Raw genomic sequence first — 20,884 nt, 5'->3', positions numbered from 1 at the left:
TATATATATATGGATAACTGATTTATTTTATGGTACGCCTGAAACTAACACAACAATATACATCAACTATACAGAAAAAAGACCCTTAATGGCTTCCCTTAATGGCTTCCGGGAAGATGGCGGAAGAGTAAGACGCAGAGATCACCTTCCTCCCCACAGATACACCAGAAATACATCTACACGTGGAACAACTCCTACAGAACACCTACTGAACGCTGGCAGAAGACCTCAGACCTCCCAAAAGGCAAGAAACCCCCCACGTACCTGGGTACGGAAAAAGAAAAAAGAATAAACAGAGACAAAAGGATAGGGACGAGACCTGCACCAGAAGGAGAGAGCTGTGAAGGAGGAAAGGTTCCCACACACTAGGAAGCCCCTTCGCGGGCGGAGACTGCGGGTGGCGGAGGGGCAAAGCTTCGGAGCCGCGGAGGAGAGCGCAGCAACAGGGTACGGAGAGCAAAGCGGAGAGATTCCCGCACAGAGGATCAGGGCCGACCGGCACTCACCAGCCCGAGAGGCTTGTCTGCTCCCTTGCCGGGGCGGGCGGGAGCTGGGAGCTGAGGCTCGGGCTTCGGTTGGAGTGCAGGGAGAGGACTGGGGTTGGCGGCGTGAACACAGCCTGCAGGGGGTTAGTGCGCCACGGCTGGCCGGCTGGCCGGGAGGGAGTCGGGGAAAAGTCTGGACCTGCCAAAGAGGCAAGAGACTTTTTCTTACCTCTTTGTTTCCTGGTGCGCAAGGAGAGGGGATCAAGGAGAGGGGATTAAGAGCGTTGCTTAAAGGAGCTCCAGAGACGGGCGCAAGCCGCGGCTATCAGCAAGGACCCCAGAGACGGGCATGAGACGCTAAGCCGGCTGCTGCCGCCACCAAGAAGCCTGTGTGCGAGCACATGTCACTCTCCACACCTCCCTTCTGGGGAGCCTGTGCAGCTTGCCGCTGCCAGGGTCCCAGGATCCAGGGACAACTCCCGCGGGAGAACGCAACATAGCGTGCCTCAGGCTGGTGCAACGACTCGCCGGCCTCTGCCGCTGCAGGCTTGCCCCGCCCTCCGTGCTTCTCCCTCCCCCACCGGCCTGAGTGAGCCAGAGCCCCTGAATCAGCGGCTCCTTTAACCCCGTCCTGTCTGAGTGAAGAACAGATGCCCTCCGGCGCCCTACACGCACAGGCGGGGCCAAATGCAAAGCTGAGCCCCTAGGAGCTGTGAAAACAAAGAAGACAAAGGGAAATCTCTCCCAGCAGCCTCAGAAGCAGCGGATTAAAGCTCCACAATCAATTTGATGTATCCTGCATCTGTGGAATACATGAATAGACAACGATCATCCCAAATTAAGGAGCTGGACTTTGAGAACAAGATTTATGATTTTTTCCCCTTTTCCTCTTTTTGTGAGTGGGTATGTGTATGCTTCTGTGAGATTTTGTCTGTATAGCTTTGCTTCCACCATTTGTCCTAGGGTTCTATCCATCCGTTTTTTTTTTTCTTCTCTTAATTATTTTTTTATTTTAATAACTTTATTATATTTTATCTTACTTTATTTTACTTTATCTTTTTTCCTTCCTGCCCTCCTTCCTTCCTTCCTCCCTCCCTCCTTTCTTTCTTTCTACTTCTACTAATTCTTTCTTTCTACTTTTTCTCCCTTTTATTCTGAGCCGTGTGGATGAAAGGCTCTTGGTGCTACAGCCAGGAGTCAGTGCTGTGCCTCTGAGATGGGAGAGCCACCTTCAGGACACTGGTCCACAAGAGACCTCCCAGCTCCACATAATATCAAACGGCAAAAATCTCCCAGAGATCTCCATCTCAACACCAGCACCCAGCTTCACTCAACGACCACCAAACTACAGTGCTGGACATCCTATGCCAAACAATTAGCAAGACAGGAACACAACCCCACCCATTAGCAGAGAGGCTGCCGAAAATCATAAGTCCACAGACACCCCAAAACACACCAACAGACGTGGACCTGCCCATCAGAGAGACAAGATCCAGCCTCATCCACCAGAACACAGGCACTAGTCCCCTCCACCAGGAAGCCTACACAACCCACTGAACCAACCTTAGCCACTGGAGACAAACACCAAAAACAACAGGAACTACGAACCTGCAGCCTGCAAAAAAGGAGACCCCAAACACAGTAAGATAAGCAAAATGAGAAGACAGAAAAACACACAGCAGATGAAGGAGCAAGATAAAAACCCACTAGACCTGACAAATGAAGAGGAAATAGGCAGTCTACCTGAAAAAGAATTCAGAATGATAGTAAAGATGATCCAAAATCTTGGAAATAGAATAGACAAAATGCAAGAAACATTTAACAAGGACCTAGAAGAACTAAAGATGAAACAAACAATGATGAACAACACAATAAATGAAATGAAAAATACTCTAGATGGGATCAATAGCAGAATAACTGAGGCAGAAGAACGGGTAAGTGACCTGGAAGATAAAATAGTGGAAATAACTACTGCAAAGCAGAACAAAGAAAAAAGAATGAAAAGAATGAGGACAGTCTCAGAGACCTCTGGGACAACATTAAGCGCACCAACATTCAAATTATAGGGGTTCCAGAAGAAGAAGAGAAAAAGAAAGGGACTGAGAAAATATTTGAAGATATTATAGTTGAAAACTTCCGTAATATGGGAAAGGAAACAGTTAATCAGGTCCAGGAAGCACAGAGAGTCCCATACAGGATAAATCCAAGGAGAAATACGCCAAGACACATATTAATCAAACTGTCAAAAATTAAATACAAAGAAAACATATTAAAAGCAGCAAGGGAAAAACAACAAATAACACAAAAGGGAATCCCCATAAGGTTAACAGCTGATCTTTCAGCAGAAACTCTGCAAGCCAGAAGGGAGTGGCAGGACATATTTAAAGTGATGAAGGAGAAAAACCTGCAACCAAGATTACTCTACCCAGCAAGGATCTCATTCAGATTTGATGGAGAAATTAAAATCTTTACAGACAAGCAAAAGCTGAGAGAGTTTGGCACCACCAAACCAGCTCTACAACAACTGCTAAAGGAACTTCTCTGGGCAAGAAACACAAGAGAAGGAAAAGACCTACAATAACGAACCCAAAACAATTAAGAAAATGGGAATAGGAACATACATATCAATAATTACCTTAAATGTAAATGGACTAGATGCTCCCACCAAAAGACACAGATTGGCTGAATGGATACAAAAACAAGACCCATATATTTGCTGTCTACAAGAGACCCACTTCAGACCTAGAGACACATACAGACTGAAAGTAAGCGGATGGAAAAAAATATTTCATGCAAATGGAAACCAAAAGAAAGCTGGAGTAGCAATTCTCATATCAGACAAAATAGACTTTAAAATAAAGACTATTAGAAGAGACAAAGAAGGACACTACATAATGATCAAGGGAGTGATCCAAGAAGAAGATATAACAATTGTAAATATTTATGCACGCAACATAGGAGCACCTCAATACATAAGGCAAATACTAACAGCCAAAAAAGCGGAACAGTAACACATTCATAGTAGGAGACTTTAACACCCCACTTTCACCAATGGACAGATCATCCAAAATGAAAATAAATAAGGAAACACAAGCTTTAAATGATACATTAAACAAGATGGACTTAATTGATATTTATAGGATATTCCATCCAAAAACAACAGAATACACATTTTTCTCTAGTGCTCATCGAACATTCTCCAAGATAGATCATATCTTGGGTCACAAGTCAAGCCTTGGTAAATTTAAGAAAACTGAAATCATACCAAGTATCTTTTCCGACAACAACGCTATGAGACTAGATATCAATTACAGGAAAAGATCTGTAAAAAATACAAACACATGGAGGCTAAACAATACACTACTTAATAACGAAGTGATCACTGAAGAAATCAAAGAGGAAATTAAAAAACACGTAGAAACAAATGACAATGGAGACACGACGACCCAAAATCTAAGGGATGCAGCAAAAGCAGTTCTAAGAGGGAAGTTTATAGCAATACAATCCTACCTTAAGAAACAGGAAACATCTCGAATAAACAACCTAACCTTGCACCTAAAGCAATTAGAGAAAGAAGAACAAAAAAACCCCCAAAGTTAGCAGAAGGAAAGAAATCATAAAAATCAGATCAGAAATAAATGAAAAAGAAATGAAGGAAACAATAGCAAAGATCAGTAAAACTAAAAGCTGGTTCTTTGAGAAGATAAACAAAATTGATAAACCATTAGCCAGACTCATCAAGAAAAAAAGAGAGAAGACTCAAATCAATAGAATTAGAAATGAAAAAGGAGAAGTAACAACTGACACTGCAGAAATACAAAAGATCGTGAGCGATTACTACAAGCAGCTCTATGCCAATAAAATGGACAACCTGGAAGAAATGGACAAATTCTTAGAAATGCACAACCTGCCAAGACTGAATCAGGAAGAAATAGAAAATATGAACAGAACAATCACAAGCACTGAAATTGAAACGGTGATTAAAAATCTTCCAACAAACAAAAGCCCAGGACCAGATGGCTTCACAGGCGAATTCTATCAAACATTTAGAGAAGAACTGACACCTATCCTTCTCAAACTCTTCCAAAATATAGCAGAGGGAGGAACACTCCCAAACTCATTTTACGAGGCCACCATCACCCTGATACCAAAACCAGACAAGGATGTCACAAAGAAAGAAAACTACAGGCCAATATCACTGATAAACATAGATGCAAAAATCCTCAACAAAATACTAGCAAACAGAATCCAACAGCACATTAAACGGATCATACACCATGATCAAATGGGGTTTATTCCAGAAATGCAAGGATTCTTCAATATACACAAATCAATCAACGTGATACACCACATTAACAAATTGAAGGAGAAAAACCGTATGATCATCTCAATAGATGCAGAGAAAGCTTTTGACAAAATTCAACACCCATTTACGATAAAAACCCTACAGAAAGTAGGCATAGAAGGAACTTTTCTCAACATTATAAAGGCCAGTATGACAAACCCACAGCCAACATCGTCCTCAATGGTGAAAAACTTAATGCATTTCCACTAAGATCAGGAACAAGACAAGGTTGCCCACTCTCACCACTCATATTCAACAAAGTTTTGGAAGTTTTAGCCACAGCAATTAGAGAAGAAAAGGAAATAAAAGGAATCCAAATCGGAAAAGAAGAAGTAAAGCTGTCACTGTTTGCAGATGACATGATACTCTACATAGAGAATCCTAAAGATGCTAGCAGAAAACTTCTAGAGCTAATCAATGAATTTGGTAAAGTAGCAGGATACAAAATTAATGCACAGAAATCTCTGGCATTCCTATACACTAATGATGAAAAATCTGAAAATGAAATCAAGAAAACACTCCCATTTACCACTGCAACAAAAAGAATAAAATATCTCGGAATAAACCTACCTAAGGAGACAAAAGACCTGTATGCAGAAAATTATAAAACACTGATGAAAGAAATTAAAGATGATACAAATAGATGGAGAGATATACCATGTTCTTGGATTGGAAGAATCAACATTGTGAAAATGACTCTACTACCCAAAGCAATCTACAGATTCAGTGCAATCCCTATCAAACTACCACTGGCATTTTTCACAGAACTAGAACAAAAAATTTCACAATTTGTATGGAAACACAAAAGACCCCGAATAGCCAAAGCAATCTTGAGAACGAAAAACGGAGCTGGAGGAATCAGGCTCCCTGACCTCAGACTATACTACAAAGCTACAGTAATTAAGACAGTATGGTACTGGCACAAAACAGAAAGATAGATTAATGGAACAGGACAGAAATCCCAGAGATAAACCCACACACATATGGTCACCTTATCTTTGATAAAGGAGGCAGGAATTTACAGTGGAGAAAGGACAGCCTCTTCAATAAGTGGTGTTGGGAAAACTGGACAGGTACATGTAAAAGTATGAGATTAGGTCACTCCCTAACACCATACACACAAATAAGCTCAAAATGTATTAAAGACCTAAATGTAAGGCCAGAAACTATCAAACTCTTAGAGGAAAACATAGGCAGGACACTCTATGAGATAAATCACAGCAAGATCCTTTTTGACCCACCTCCTAGAGAAATGGGAATAAAAACAAAAATAAACAATTGGGACCTAATGAAACTTCAAAGCTTTTGCACAGCAAAGGAAACCATAAACAAGACCAAAAGACAACCCTCAGAATGGGAGAAAATATTTGCAGATGAAGCCACTGACAAAGGATTAATCTCCAAGATTTATAAGCAGCTCATGCAGCTTAATAACAAAAAAACAAACAACCCAATCCAAAATTGGGCAGAAGACCTAAATAGACATTTCTCCAAAGAAGATATACAGAGTGCCAACAAACACATGAAAGAATGCTCAACATCACTAATCATTAGAGAAATGCAAATCAAAACTACAATGAGATATCATCTCACACCAGTTAGAATGGCCATCATCAAAATATCTAGAAACAATAAATACTGGAGAGGGTGTGGAGAAAAGGGAACACTCTTGCACTGTTGGTGGGAATGTAAATTGATACAGCCACTGTGAAGAACAGTATGGAGGTTCATTAAAAAACTACAAATAGAACTACCATATGACCCAGCAATCCCACTACTGGGCATATACCCTGAGAAAACCATAATTCAAAAAGAGTCATGTACCAAAATGTTCATTGCAGCTCTATTTACAATAGCCCGGAGATGGAAACAACATAAGTGTCCATCATCGGATGAATGGATAAAGAAGATGTGGCACATATATACAATGGAATATTACTCAGCCATAAAAAGAAACAAAATTGAGCCATTTGTAATGAGGTGGATAGACCCAGAGTCTGTCATACAGAGTGAAGTAAGTCAGAAAGAGAGAGACAAATACCGTATGCTAACACATATATATGGAATTAAAAAAAAAAAAACTGTCATGAAGAACCTAGGGGTAAGACAGGAATAAAGACACACACCTACTAGAGAAAGGACTTGAGGATATGGGGAGGGGCAAGGGTAAGCTGTGACAAAGCGAGAGAGAGGCATGGACATATATACACTACCAAAGGTAGATAGCTAGTGGGAGGCAGCCGCCTAGCACAGGGAGATCAGCTCGGTGCTTTGTGACCGCCTGGAGGGGTGGGATAGGGAGGGTGGGAGGGAGGGAGACGCAAGAGGGAAGAGATATGGGAACATATGTATATATATAACTGATTCATTTTGTTGTAAAGCAGAAACTAACACACCATTGTAAAGCAATTATACTGCAATAAAGATGTTAAAAAATAAAAACTATACTCATCAATAAGAATTTTAAAAAAGCTAGCAAGCACTTTCATTTTATGTGATATTTATAAATTTTATGAGATATTTATCAAATTTATCAATTTAGGTGTTTGCTTGGGATACAAACAAAACATACAGCAATTAGGAAACGGGCAAAATTAGTCTCTCCACCTCATGGTGTGAATTTCCTACTACTTGGTTCACAGTAAGTCACCCTGCTTAGCTTGAACACCGTAGGCAGATTTCTGTCACTGTGGACTTTTACTGAAGAATTTACGAAAGCTCACAGTATTTGGGTGGAGAGGTTGTTGAGGTGTGGGTGAAAACTTGGACTCCAATCAGATTTTTACCACTTAACCAGCTGCATGCCCTTGGGAAAGTTATTTAACATACCTGAGTCAACTCCCATAATATGGGGATAATAACACACCTTGTGGTGATGTGAGGGTTAACAAGATAATGCATGTGAATTGCCCAACTCTTAAAGAGAGTAAAACAAAGAAGCTATTGTCTACGGCTCTGGCTTAAATAAACCGAAGCACGGAAAAGCACATGTCCTTGTTCAGGCAGGCATTATCAACTGTACTACAATTCTCCAGAACACGAGATTTCTCTTGTCCTTCCTGGAAGTTGCAGACTTTAGAGCCACAAGACTCGTCAATTCATGATTCTGTACAGTCAGGCATGAAGAACCACCACCAAGTGAATTTCCTGGTACATATGTAGTATGTAAACTCAACATAATGAATTTTTTTATGTAACTATTTTGACCTAGGAAAAAAAGATCCTATTTTTAGCATATGCCAAGAATTCACTTTCATTACTCAAGATACTTTCCCTTTCAATTTGTGGCATCTGGTCCCAGGCAGGAAATCTTCCTAGTTTTACAGTTCTAGCCTCCCTGGTTACATAACAGCCTCCCTTAATAAAGACAGGCTTTGACTGTTAACATCCTCCTTTCTTTCCCACATCAGGAACAATATTTTTTTTCTTTTTAAAAAATGTTTGCATTACCATCGATTAGCAAAGTAGTATTACTGTATTTCTCATTTCAGAATTTACTTTTCCTTTCCAACTAAACTGAAAAAGTCGTATTACTTCCAGTTATAGGGGGAAAAAGTTAAGTGACTTGATTGAGAATTAGAGAATTCAAAGTTATTGGTAAACAGTGGTCTGCAGTTTGACTTAAACTTATCTGTAAGTCTTTTTATATGTTTTTAAAAATACACTCAATCTGTAGAGGTTACCGAACTTTACAGTACATTTTAAGGAATCTCAAGGGAAAAGAAACATGATTATAAAGGCCCTCTCTCAAAGAAATTCAGCAAGGAAATTTCAAAACTCAGTTTTTCATCTTGCTTTAATGACTTCATTTACGACTTTTGTGAAGAATGTGAACACATTAGAAATAGCAGCCATTTATTTTAAGTATCAGTTTTTATTAAAAAGTGCATTTTGATTATTTTATGATCTAGGTAAGCTGTTAATAAGGTATCAGTATACTCTCTGGAATAATAACTTTACAAAGATTTAAAACAAACAAAATTTTAAAAGCCTTTTTATTTCCTTCACCATTATTGTTTTACAATACAAATATTACCTTGTGAATACACCAAAAAAAAAACCCTACTGGAAGATAATTCTGCTGCACATAAAATACAGAATGGATATATATACTTCTTCATTCTTAAAAAACTATTTTGTTCTCCACATTGGCAAGTATAGAATAGAATACTTCCCCAAACATACTCATGTTAGGAGTAAAACTTAAGAGTTACATGCAGTTCCTGCACAAATATATTTTAAAGAAATAGATCTCTTCTTTGTTGTTTACCAACAAAATTGCCATGAGAGTATGGATAACTAATTTATAGCTTTCAATTTTTAGTTAAGTGATCATTTTCAAAACTCTCTTTTTAAAAACAAAGTATTCATGGCTGTTTTCATTGTATAGTTAAAATCAAACTACCAAATAGATGATAAAATAATTGAAGTGGTACCTGTCATTGCCACCTGCTCACAATATGGGAACAGGCTCTGACTTTCTAATTAACTCTCCCATTCTTTAATTCATAGCAATTTAAAAACCATAAGCAGTCTCCTGATTTAATTCAGCTATAATGCAAAATTTAGTAGTAATACATACATTTATATTTTCATGGAATACTTTATTTTAAATAAAAACATTGAAGATTGCCTACTGACCATACAATCAAGACAAGAAAGGCACTAGAAACATAGACAAATTTCTCTCCCAAGAAACATTTTTAAATTTTAACTCTCTTTTCTCTGACATGTAAAAATCTTTAAATTTGGTTTTCATAACATCATTTTGAAAAATAAAGTTAGGAAATACTTAGAAAATCACTTTATAACAGAATCTTTTTTTTTTTGTACTTTTTGACACACTGTCTCTGCTGATTTTTACAAAATCCAAAGTTACCAAACCTTTCTGTGTCTGTCATTTTTATTTGAATATCGGTGCAACAGGTAGAAAGATTTCAGAATCGAACCCCATTCAGGTACTTAGAAACCTTCATAGAGACATTTGCTAGAAAATGGCTTACAGCCCAATCTTTGGGGCAAGAGATATGAAAAGTATGTTTTCCCAAGAAAATAATACGCTTTATTTCCAGGTGTGACTGGAAAGACCAGAACTTATGATATAAAAGCTTACATTTATGCTGTTGCATCATATACAAAGGAACACGGTGGTTGCAAGGTTATGTAAATCCCAAGCCTATGAACAGGAAATGTGTACAGTGCACGACAGGTTAAATTTTCTTTATTGTTGTCCAACGCGGGTCCTTTGGAGAGAAAAAAAAGATCACAGTGCTGACCAGGTAACTCAATCGGTTAAGTCACGGTAACTGTTGAAAGATAACAGGATAAGGGAGGTGTTCATTTTATGGCATCTTTTCTCATGGAGTTCTTAGCACTTCGGACAGCTCCTCTTTCCCCACCGTGTACAGCTGTTATGTGTCACTCACCAACCGGCTGTATTTAACTTGCCTACCGAGGTGGATTACTGGCCAGGGGAAGGGCCAATGGTAAGATCGAGGTACAATTCCTTGGACATTCCTTTCAAAGTACTGAAATGGCCTGTACCACCACACTCTGGCCAGGAGGTTCATCTGGGAAGCTTCTTTTAGCACCTAAGAGAACACAGAAAGAGAAAACCAAGTCAGGAAGAACAACTGATGGTTCCAGCCCCAAAAGGAACATACACATGTTTCACATAACCTTTCACTTTAGGTTCAAATAGTTTCCATATTAAAATTCACAAAGGCCCCCAGACCCGCCCCATGACCACCTACATAGCCACAGTTTCACACTCCCACCACCGTTCTACACTCTGCACTCAGCTGTAAACCGGGCCACACCCTAGCAGAAAAACAAGTAACTCCAATTCCGGGAGTACACGGGAACATGCGGCTTACTCACTCTCTTGTCTATAAAGAAATACCTCAATTAGCGTTTTAGCTACTCTTCTACGATGAAAACAGAGAGAGTTAATTAAATGTTAAGTATTAAGCTGGTGAGGGGCCAAAGATAGAAAAGAAGGTAGGACTGCAAATCAAGCAAGAGGTAGGTACAGCTTAAAAAATATTTTCCAGGGACAATGAGAGCGTGACTCTTGTTCTAGAAGGATGCCGTCTCCTATGTCATTATATTAACACATTTCTGGCTCATCTTTGATTCAGAAGTGGATCAGCATCACAAGAGACAACACAACCTTAGCTGACTATCTCTTAAGACAAAAGAAACCGAAGACATCTGTGGGTTCTTTGCGCTTTTCCCCCTGCCACGCCAGCGACGGCAGGCCAACAGCAATAGGGGTTAAAATCAAATGGGGAGAGAAACTCACTTGCTGATTGGCCATAGTGTGGTACCACCAGAAGAGTCTTGTGGTGATGTAATATGCCACCACCACATCCACAGTGTAGTGGTCATGCGCCAAGAGAATACAGAAGATTCCAACCACGCTGAGAAGCCAGCAGATCCAGTGGTACCACCACAGTCGTCGAGGGGAATCTGAAAAGGAGAAACTTGCAATAGTCCCGTTATTCAAGTGCCACTAAGGGCACCCGACCATGCCTCAACTACTACTTCTGAATCCAATTACCTTGGATCTTTCCTTCTGAAAACAGATCTTTTGGGGTAGCAAACCTAAGGGCTTTCGTTTCTCTGTAACGGAGGTTAGAAGGGAAGCAGCTTATTTCATAAAGTGATTTTCTTAGCCATAGTAATTTATATTTGGTTATTACTTGATTCATGTAATTATAAGTGTAGCTTAAAAGGACAAATAAGGACAGGTTAATGCATCATGCTCCATTAAAATACAAAACACCACCGCCCACTGACAATTAAATTTACCAGGAAATAATTTGGGATTAATGCTCTATACAAAAATCAGTACCTTTTGATCCTTATACACAGACTAGGCGATTATAATTGATACAACTGCCCTATTTGCTTTCCAAGCTCTGCAACCATACACTAATTTGAAAGTCTTTGAGATTTCCATTTCTCAAATACAAATAAGAGAGAATCCAAATGCCTGGGAATTCGAGCCCAAGTACGTTCCCAAGGGCAGGGCAGTGTCTGGGAAGTCACCTGACGGGAGATTCAAAATCTCTATTCGTGCAGGCCTTCCTACGTTGTATTCTCACTAAGTGGGCTTCAGAGGGTCTGAAATTTTAGGCAACAATGTTGTCTGAGTGTGATCTACCCTTCTCACGCCGGGGAAGACAGTTTAGGCTTTTACAGAATTTTCAAGGGGTCCCGGTATCCATCATTCATTCAACCACTATTTATTGAGCATCTACGATGTGCCCAGGACAGGAACTGCTCTAGTCACTGGAATCAATGAACAAAATAGGCAAAGAGCCTGCCTTTGTGGGGAGATCCCTTCCTAGTACTGAAGAGAAACAATAAATAATGATTATAATAAAGTAAATTATATATTATGTTAGAAGGTGTTAAAGCCTATGGAAAAGTAAAAAATTGAACCAAATAAGTGGGATCAGCAGTAGAGAGGGTGAAGGGAGGTTTGTCAGTTTAAATGGAGTGGTCACGGTTGGGGGTAGGGTCTTAAGAGTATGTACAGGGCTCCATGTTCCATTTCCAGGAAAATCTGTACTTGGTACTCTAACAATGCAACAACAAAGACCGGCTACCATTCATTCTCCCTGCACCACTACTAGTGTCCCTATATGCCATCTATTTTAATTTTCACAACCTCTCCCTCATTCATGAAGGAGCTATCAGTATCTCATTCTAAAGATGAGGAAACTGTGACTTACAGAGGTTAGAGGTTTTCCCCAAGGTCACAGAGCTAGTAAGTGATAGCACCAGGATTCAAAATCAGTTTGTGACCCAAGTCTTCCAATATGGCATCTCCAAGGATAAGGCTTAACCCCATTAAAGTATTGCAGGTACCAACCAGCAGGCGGTTAGGAATCCCACCCCCCAGGGCCGCTGACATCAGGCCTGTTCTGTTCCCATTTTCCATGCCCAGTTACATTTCTCATGGAAGGCTGCTTTCGACTTACACTCTTTGATAAATAGGTAGGTGAGTGTGAGCATGACCGTGTGGCCGCTGTACAGGTAGTCCCCACACATGTTGTGGGAGCCTGTGATGGACAGGCCGCCACCAGCAATGAGCTTCATTATTCTCCTCAGTTGGGCTTCCCAGTCTCCGAAGAGCTGGTGGGAAAAGAAAAAATCAGACTATTAGCCCACATAAAAGTCTGCTACGATTATAACTTATATTCAAAATTAAGCTTTGTAATATTGTGATTTATAATGAGAAATATATATTTGGCCTTCATCCCTGTTCCTGGCACAGAGCTTTTACAACCTTTGGAATTTCCCGAGAAGAGATAGAGGTGTCTTTGGTTATTCATAAAAGCCCCTTTCAACCACACCTAGGTTCATGTTCATGAGTTCAAGGTGACTTCTGGAAAGCCCCTAAGGATGGGGGTGGTTGCCAGGAGATCCAACCAGGTGACTAGAGGGTTGGAACCTCTTTCCCACTTCCCGCCACTTCCAAGGAGGGGAGAAGGGCTGGGGGTTGAGTGAATTACCAATGGCCAATGATTTAATCAATCATGCCTCTATAATGAAGCCTCCACAGAAATCCAAAAGGACAGGGGTTTGGAGAGCTTCCAGGTTGGTGGACGTGAGGAGATGTGGGGAGAGGGATGCACGCCCCTTCCCACATACATTGCCCTACACATCTCTTCCATGTGGCTGGTCCTACGTTATATCCTTTTATAATAAACTGCTAATCTAGTAAGTAAAATGTTTTCCTGAGTTCTGTGAGCTCTAGCAAATTAACTGAACCCAAGGAGGGGGGGTCATAGGAACTTCCAGTTTAAAGCTGGTCAGTAAGAAGTATAGGTGACAATCTGAACCTGTGATCAGAGTCTGAAGTGGTTGGGGGCTGACAGTCAGTGTGAGATTGAGCCCTTACCCTGTGGGATCCGATGCTATTTCCAGGTAGACACAGTGCCAGAATGGAGTTAAAGAGGGTTAGAGATTTGCTTGTGTGTGTGTGCGTGTGTGGGGAAACCCATATATCTAGTCACAGAAGTATTCAGTGGGGTTTTCAGAGTACAGGAGATGCACAGGAGTGTTTTTCCTTTATGAGTTTATATTAAGACATGTAAAGTCACCGCCCCCCCGCCCCCCCCCGCCATGAAGTGTGTCCACTCAACATTCACTGCTGTTCAGACAGCCCTGGAAGAGTGTGGTCCTAGAGATGAAGCATGCAGCTTCAGAGCTCCCCTTACATGTTGGCACTTTTTAGAGCACATGTCAGCAGATATTTAGTTACTAAAGTTTTTTTTCACTACACTGTTAAAGACTGACTGATTGATTTACTACCATAACTGCCATCTGGGGGAAAATCTCTGGGAAAAATTTAAAGATCTATTTCACACGCTTGGCCTAGAGGACAAATGTTCTACTAACTTATTAGCTAAAGCAGCTGGAGGTTAGAAAGTCAAATATATGAATTTTTTTTTTGGTATGTGATTTTGGGGGACCAAATTGAAGCAAGGGACTGAGTAGGATGTACCTTCAATCTTCTGAAATTATGTGGGTAGAACTGCATGTTTTTCCTTTTAATAAGAGTGAAAAAGTTTATAAATAAATCTACCTGTCTCTGATACAAGTCTGGGCTGGATACTAGAGTGGTAAATGGCATGAACAAGTCATTCACCGAAACTTTTGTTTGCTCTGGCAAATAAAACGTGTGACTGTCTATATTTTATGTTTGTCAGCATTCTTTTAAATTTTGGTTAGCCAAATTAATCACCATGACCCCTTTTCAACATTTAACTGATAATATTCTGGGCTCTGGGAAACATGTTTCATTATAATTTCCCTTTAAAAAAACTGATCAAGATTTCTAGTTAAGGACGTCAGGTTGAACATACCACATAGCAGATACGGATTTCCAAATTGAAAGGGATCACTGAAAGTCCAGCTCAACAGAAGCAAACAGATCTACATAGCAAGACTCAGCATTACGGAACTTCAGAAACTTGGGGCTAACAAGGGACCTTCAAGCATCCAGAGATCAAAAACAAGCTTCAAACAAAAGATCAAGAATCAAGCTTCTTCAAAAGCAATACTGGAAAAGAAAAGGCTTCAGAAAAATGCCTCCAAATTCTGAGGGAAAATGATTTCCAATTTAGAATTCTATACGCAGCCATATTATTAACTGAGCCTAATCTTAAAAAATAGACCAAGGATAAACTAAAGTCATTTCATATATACAAGATTTCACAATATTTACCATCTATGTATTCTTTTTATGGGAAATTACAGAAGATGTACTCTACAAGGCAAAGGAGAAAACAGAAAAAAGAAGAAATGGGATTTGCTAGGATGCCAGCAAAGGGAATACTGAGAGCTGTGCCGTAGGCCTAAGAGAGGGAGCCCCCTACATGGGTGAGTCAGAGCTCTGGAGATGAGGCTAACAGAACACCTAATTCCGCGGCTGCACTGAGTCACAACATGGGAACGAGTAAGTACACAGAAAACTAACAGAGCAAAAAAGCAAGGCAATTACGGACTCTACAGGAAATGAAATATTGTGTTGAAAAGTAATTATAGGAAACTATATGACTTGGCTATGAATAGCATCTACAAAACTGTAAGAATGTAAGCTCTGAATACTGAGTTAAATCAAGGACAGAAAATGACACTGGGAAGATGGGATAAGAAGCCTAAACTACTGTACTGGGATGGTGGGGGAGGGGAAGAAGGGAAGGAAAAGGCACAGAACACATACAAGCTGCGGGGGAGGATTGTGTGGGGAACACAAGGGCTCTAAATCCTGGCCTTCCCCAGCAGGAAGTCAGCAACAGCCTGTATTGGAAATTATAAAGAAACAATATTGCCATGGCACTTAGAGACCTGAGGATAAACACATACACACACAAAAATTCTGTAAAAAGAGTTAAAGAAATGAAGGTAAACACCACGAGACTCAGTTGAAAGCGCTAAAGAGAGTAGGAAAGCAGGCTGAGTGTGATTAGGGTAAGGGTTGCGTACCATGGTTTTCATAATAAGTCCTGTAGGATCATTTTGTTTCTTAAATTGCACGCATGTATAAACATGATAAAAATTTTTTGAAAGTTTTAAATTGAAAGTTTGGTCTGGTTCTGTCATAACAACGGGTAATAAATGGAAGAAAATTATGGCAAAAAAGCTTAGGTAGTTCTTCAGTTTACATTATTTCAAATTGTCCTTTCGAAACTCCCTCTGTGTTTTGAAAACTATACATCATATTCTTGAGCACCATTCCCCCTCAATTTGCCCTCTCATTTTGGTAGGAAAATATTTGTGGAGAAACTGTAGGGGTAGGAAAAGAGGGAGAGATTATGAGGTAAACATGGCATTGAGGAAAAACAGCCCCAAATTAATGCTCCATTTCTTACAAGTGCCCTTAACACATCTATGCTTTCTTTTAAAAATATCTTTCCATGATTGTCAAACCTCTGCAAGGGGAAAGGCTTTCTAAAAGCTCAGTGGGGAACAGGAAAAGAAGATGGATGGTTACAGCTACATAAAATTTTTAAATTACACTCTAAGAAAGTAAACAAACTCTAAGGCAAATGACAACACAACTGGAGCAGAAACAACTTAACATCTTTACCGTGTACACAGTACACATAAATCAAGTAAATAAAACCATTTAGGAAACAAAATTTATCAAAGGACAAAGGATGTGACCAGCTGGAGGCACTGGCTCTGTCAAGCAAATAGAAATAAAAATGAACATTAACAGGAGCTCATTCTTTCCCATATCAAATTAGCAAAGCTAAAAAAAGATAGCCAATGGTGGGGCAGGGACAACGTCACTGATCTTCTCAAACAGGCTCCTTAAAGAGGAGGGAAGGAACGTAGTAAATGCAGCAGCCAGCAGTGCAGGGAGGAAGAGGCAGTGGCCTCTGAAACAGGCTGGGTTAAAAAGCATGGCTCTCCGACCAATTAGCTGTGTGACCCTGGGCAGCCGAACCACTCTAAGCCTCAATTTCCTCATCACCAACCTGGGGAGTAATATATTTATTACAACTGGCAAAATCCTCTGCAAAAATAATCATCAATATTGACCACCAATCCAAACAGCCATGACCTGTGTGTGACTGACTCAGTGCTTAGTTGTTTCTAGACACCCACCTCCAAGAAGTGAGCCCGCACATGAAGAAAATCTTTACGCACAATATTATTTACAAAAGCAACAAACTAGAAACAACCCAAATGGGAATTGTTAAATAACTGTTCCCTTGCCATTCAGAACCTGGGCCAGGGGAGCAATGGCAACACCAGGGGTTGCCTGTCATTACAGGCATACCTCGGAGATATTTCAGGTTCGCTTCCAGACCACAGCAATAAAGCGAATATTCCAATTAAGCGAGTTTCACGAATTTTTTGGTTTCCCAGTGCATAAAAAGTTATGGATATTGTAGTCTATTAAGCGTACAATAGCATTATGTCTAAAAAACCAATGTACGTGCCTTAATTAAAAAAATACTTTATTGCTAAAAATGCTAACCATCATCTGAGCCTTCAGCAAGTGGCAGTAGTAACATCAAAGATCACTGGTCACAGATCACATAACAAATACAAAGTTTGAAAAACTGCAAGAATTACCAAAATGTGACGCACACATGAAGTGAGCAAATGATGCTGGAAAAATGGTGGTGACAGACTTGTTCCACCCAGAATCGCCACAAACTTTCAGTTTCTAAAAATTGCGATAACTATAAAGTGTAATAAAGCAATGCTCAATAAAATAACGTGTGCCTGTACCCCCTCAGGACCTACTGAGCCAGAATCTGAGGTGATTCAAATGCACACTATAGTGATTCAAATGCACTGAACTAGGCCATAAGTGTTTAATACATTATTTAAAAATAAGCATACAATGACTTTGTAGTAAGTTATATCATAAATATTTTCTTCTACCAAGAGGAAAAAAATGAAACAAAATGTTTGGTGTAATTATAACTGTTTAAAAAAACATGCACAGGAAAAATCTAGGATGTACACACTGCATGTTAGCACTGTTTGCATGGAAACCGGTAGGAGTTCCCTGCTTGTTGGGCTAGAAAGGAGGGGATTCCTGTGGAGTTCTGCAGTTCTGAGATTTAGGTTACCTCTGAGTACAGGCAGGAGACACGGGAAGAAAACAGAAGAAGAAGAGGAAAAGGAGGAAAAGGGAGGAGGGGGAGGGTGGAGGGAGGAAGAGGAAGAAGCAGAAACAGGAAGCTCCCAGCTCCATCTTCCTTCCTTCTCATTTTAGTTTCCTTCTGCACTCTGCCTGCTACCATTTTCCAGAGTCCTCAAAGGGCTGCTCCAGACACTGTGGCCTGTGTGTTGGGTTGCATTCAGTGGGAAAGAGGATGGAGTGTGTACCTGGAGCTCTAACCTCCCCATCAGTAGACTTCTGAGTGCTCATCTTTGAAAGCAGAGATCTTTGGGGGACATTCACACAAACACTTTCTCAGTGGGCACTACAAAGCTGTGACAAGGTCTTGCATCTGCATCATTATGTGAATTATGATCTCCTAGGGTCAGAGAAAAATCACTTTTCAGTAAAAACAGAGCAATTTTCTTCAAGTTCTAATGAACGGCCAAGAAATTAACTGGCTAAATCACTTAAGCAATATGAGACATAGAAAGAAATGGAGAGCAGAAGACAGACGGAGAGGCTTCTGAAAGAGACAGACCACGCCAGAAGGGTTCAAACCAGTGAGCCTTTGGTTACTAAAAACCAGGTTCCCCCAGTATGTTTTTTTTTTTTTTTTGCAGTACACGGGCCTCTCTCACTGTTGTGGCCTCTCCCGTTGCGGAGCACAGGCTCCGGACGCGCAGGCTCAGCGGCCATGGCTCACGAGCCCAGCCGCTCCACAGCATGTGGGATCTTCCCGGACCGGGGCACGAACCCGTGTCCCCTGCATCGGCAGGCGGACTCTCAATCACTGCGCCACCAGGGAAGCCCCCCCCCCCAGTATGTTTTCAATGCTGAATACACAGTGCTCTGATGATAGGCTGTTCACCACCATTCAGTTTGCAGATGGCCTCATGCACTTGCCTTTTCTCTTAAGTGCATCTGAAAAGTGGGGACATTCACTGTGCTTCATCCCCTTCTGGCAGGAGAGGGAGAACCTAGAACCCAAACTCATCAAATAATGCTGCACGAATCAATGGCTTTGGTATAACTTGGAGGAAGGGCTGAAAGTGAGTGCTAAAGAGCAGAAATGCTATTTAATAGAATCCTTGAGTCTTACCAATGCTTCATCTTACAGCAGCCCTGAAAAATCAGCGAGGCAGGTCTTAACTCTGTCCTGGGTCCCCCGGCTGTTCAGTTTGGGAGCTGGAATGGGTCCCAAGTCCTCTGACTCCGCGTATGTATTATCTGCAAACTGCACGCTACCTGTACACTGCCAGCGCCTCCCCAAGCCTGCATAAACCAAGAACCGGATACACATGAAGCAACCTTGCTCTGAGCAGCCTAGGTTCCTTACAAAGGTAACGTCATGCCATCATGCCCCATACCAACCACCAGGAACAGTCAGATGTCTCTCAGTGGACCTGTCCTCATTCATGCATTCAATGAATCTAGCTACTACCACCAGGGCAAATAACTTCTTGTCTTGTTCCAGAAGAAAAGTCTTCCTCCAAAACAGAAAGTTCACTACCATCCATGGCATGTAAAGAAAGCTGTTCTTCAACACCCAGACCACAGGTCAGATCCGCTAAGGGAATCAAGCATCAGGGAACAGCAGGATCAGTGGAATCCCCATCAATCCATGTCCTGCGCAGCCTGCAACTGGGAAACACACGCTACGTGCTGCAGTCCCTGCCTCAACTTCAACTCCCAAACAAAAGCAGCAAAACTATGCCACTTCCTGAATTTCAACAGGCACACGGCCCTCCTAACCAGGGATGGACACTTAAGAACTAATTTGAGCCATGAAATGTCCTTGAACATGACCTTGAAGACTGAGGGGAAGATGGTGTGTTGCTAAGTTTGATGAATGTTTTAGATTTCACAGCAGCAGTGAGAGGTTCAAAACTGCCCCTTATAATTTCTCCGACCTTCTGTGATACATATATACCATGAAGATGTGGTACATATCTACAATGGAATATTACTTAGCCATAAAAAGGAACGAAATTGGGTCATTTGTAGAGATATGGATGGACCTAGAGTCTGTCATACAAAGCGAAGTAAGTCAGAAAGAGAAAAACAAATATCGTATATTAATGCATATGTGTGGAATCTAGAAAAATAGTACAGATGAACCTATTTCCAGGGCAGGAACAGAGACTCAGATGTAGAGAATGGACGTGTGGACACAGTGGGGCAAGGGGAGGGTGGGAGGAATTGGGAGATCAGGTTTGACATAAATACACTACCATGTGTAAAATAGCTAGCTAGTGGGAACCTGCTGTATAGCACTGGCGGCTCAGTTCAGTGCACTGTGATGACCTAGATGGGTGGGATTGGAGGTGGGGAGGGAGGTCCAAGAGGGAGGGGATACATGTATACATATAGCTGATTCACTTCGTTGTACAGCAGAAACCAACACAACACTGTAAGGCAATTATATGCCAATTAAAAAAAAAAAACTGTCCCTTATAATTTCTCATACCTTTTTGTGACTGTCGATTGAGGAGTAAAAAAAAACAACAAAAAGGAATGTAGGGTCGTTTGTACATAATAAAATATTACATTTTGTTGGTACAGAGATTCCAACTTTTTAACAGAGTTTTCCTGTCAATTAGCTCATTGTGGCCTCACAAGCCTATCAGGTGGTTAGCGTATATGTAATTATATCCATTTTACAGATAAGCAAATAGAGGCGCTATTTTTCTATTTCACAGTGACTCAGTGGGATCAGATCCAAATGTCTTACCTCTCACTAAAGGATCTTGCCTTTTGGTTCCCTGGAAAGAGCAGCTATTGGTGCAAACACTTCTCCAAATAACAAAGGCTGGACAATGTCTCCAGGTTCACTTTTTTTGTTGTTTTTGTCATGCTAATGAAATTGAATCCATTTTACATAAATCATTTAAATATAGTTGAACGGTT

General features: G+C 40.8%; 1 protein-coding gene and 1 long non-coding RNA gene across 13 annotated transcripts in view; both read right to left on the bottom strand.

Moving 5' to 3' along the window:
* The window catches only part of LOC309971384, a 363,899-nt gene extending 362,255 nt beyond the window's left edge, over nt 1-1,644 (bottom strand). Inside the window, exon 1 of the long non-coding RNA XR_014326736.1 lies at nt 1,600-1,644. This is a non-coding gene — a long non-coding RNA (uncharacterized lncRNA). The remainder of the gene's footprint in view (nt 1-1,599) is intronic.
* An 8,391-nt stretch (nt 1,645-10,035) lies between these two features.
* Nucleotides 10,036-20,884, bottom strand: part of SGMS1 (sphingomyelin synthase 1) — a 289,370-nt gene continuing 278,521 nt past the window's right edge. For all 12 annotated transcript variants that reach the window (XM_082854352.1, XM_082854351.1, XM_082854344.1 and 9 more), the window contains 3 exons: nt 12,822-12,975; nt 11,135-11,301; nt 10,036-10,421 (listed from right to left, as the gene is read on the bottom strand). In XM_082854352.1, the coding sequence (XP_082710478.1) occupies nt 10,242-10,421; nt 11,135-11,301; nt 12,822-12,975 (501 nt within the window). In that variant the 3' untranslated portion in view covers nt 10,036-10,241. The remainder of the gene's footprint in view (nt 10,422-11,134; nt 11,302-12,821; nt 12,976-20,884) is intronic.

The sequence above is a fragment of the Leucopleurus acutus genome (genome assembly GCF_964270905.1).
Source record: "Leucopleurus acutus genome assembly, chromosome: 14".
NCBI classification, from domain to species: Eukaryota; Metazoa; Chordata; class Mammalia; order Artiodactyla; family Delphinidae; genus Leucopleurus; species Leucopleurus acutus.
This window is presented reverse-complemented; position numbering and strand designations above follow the sequence as displayed.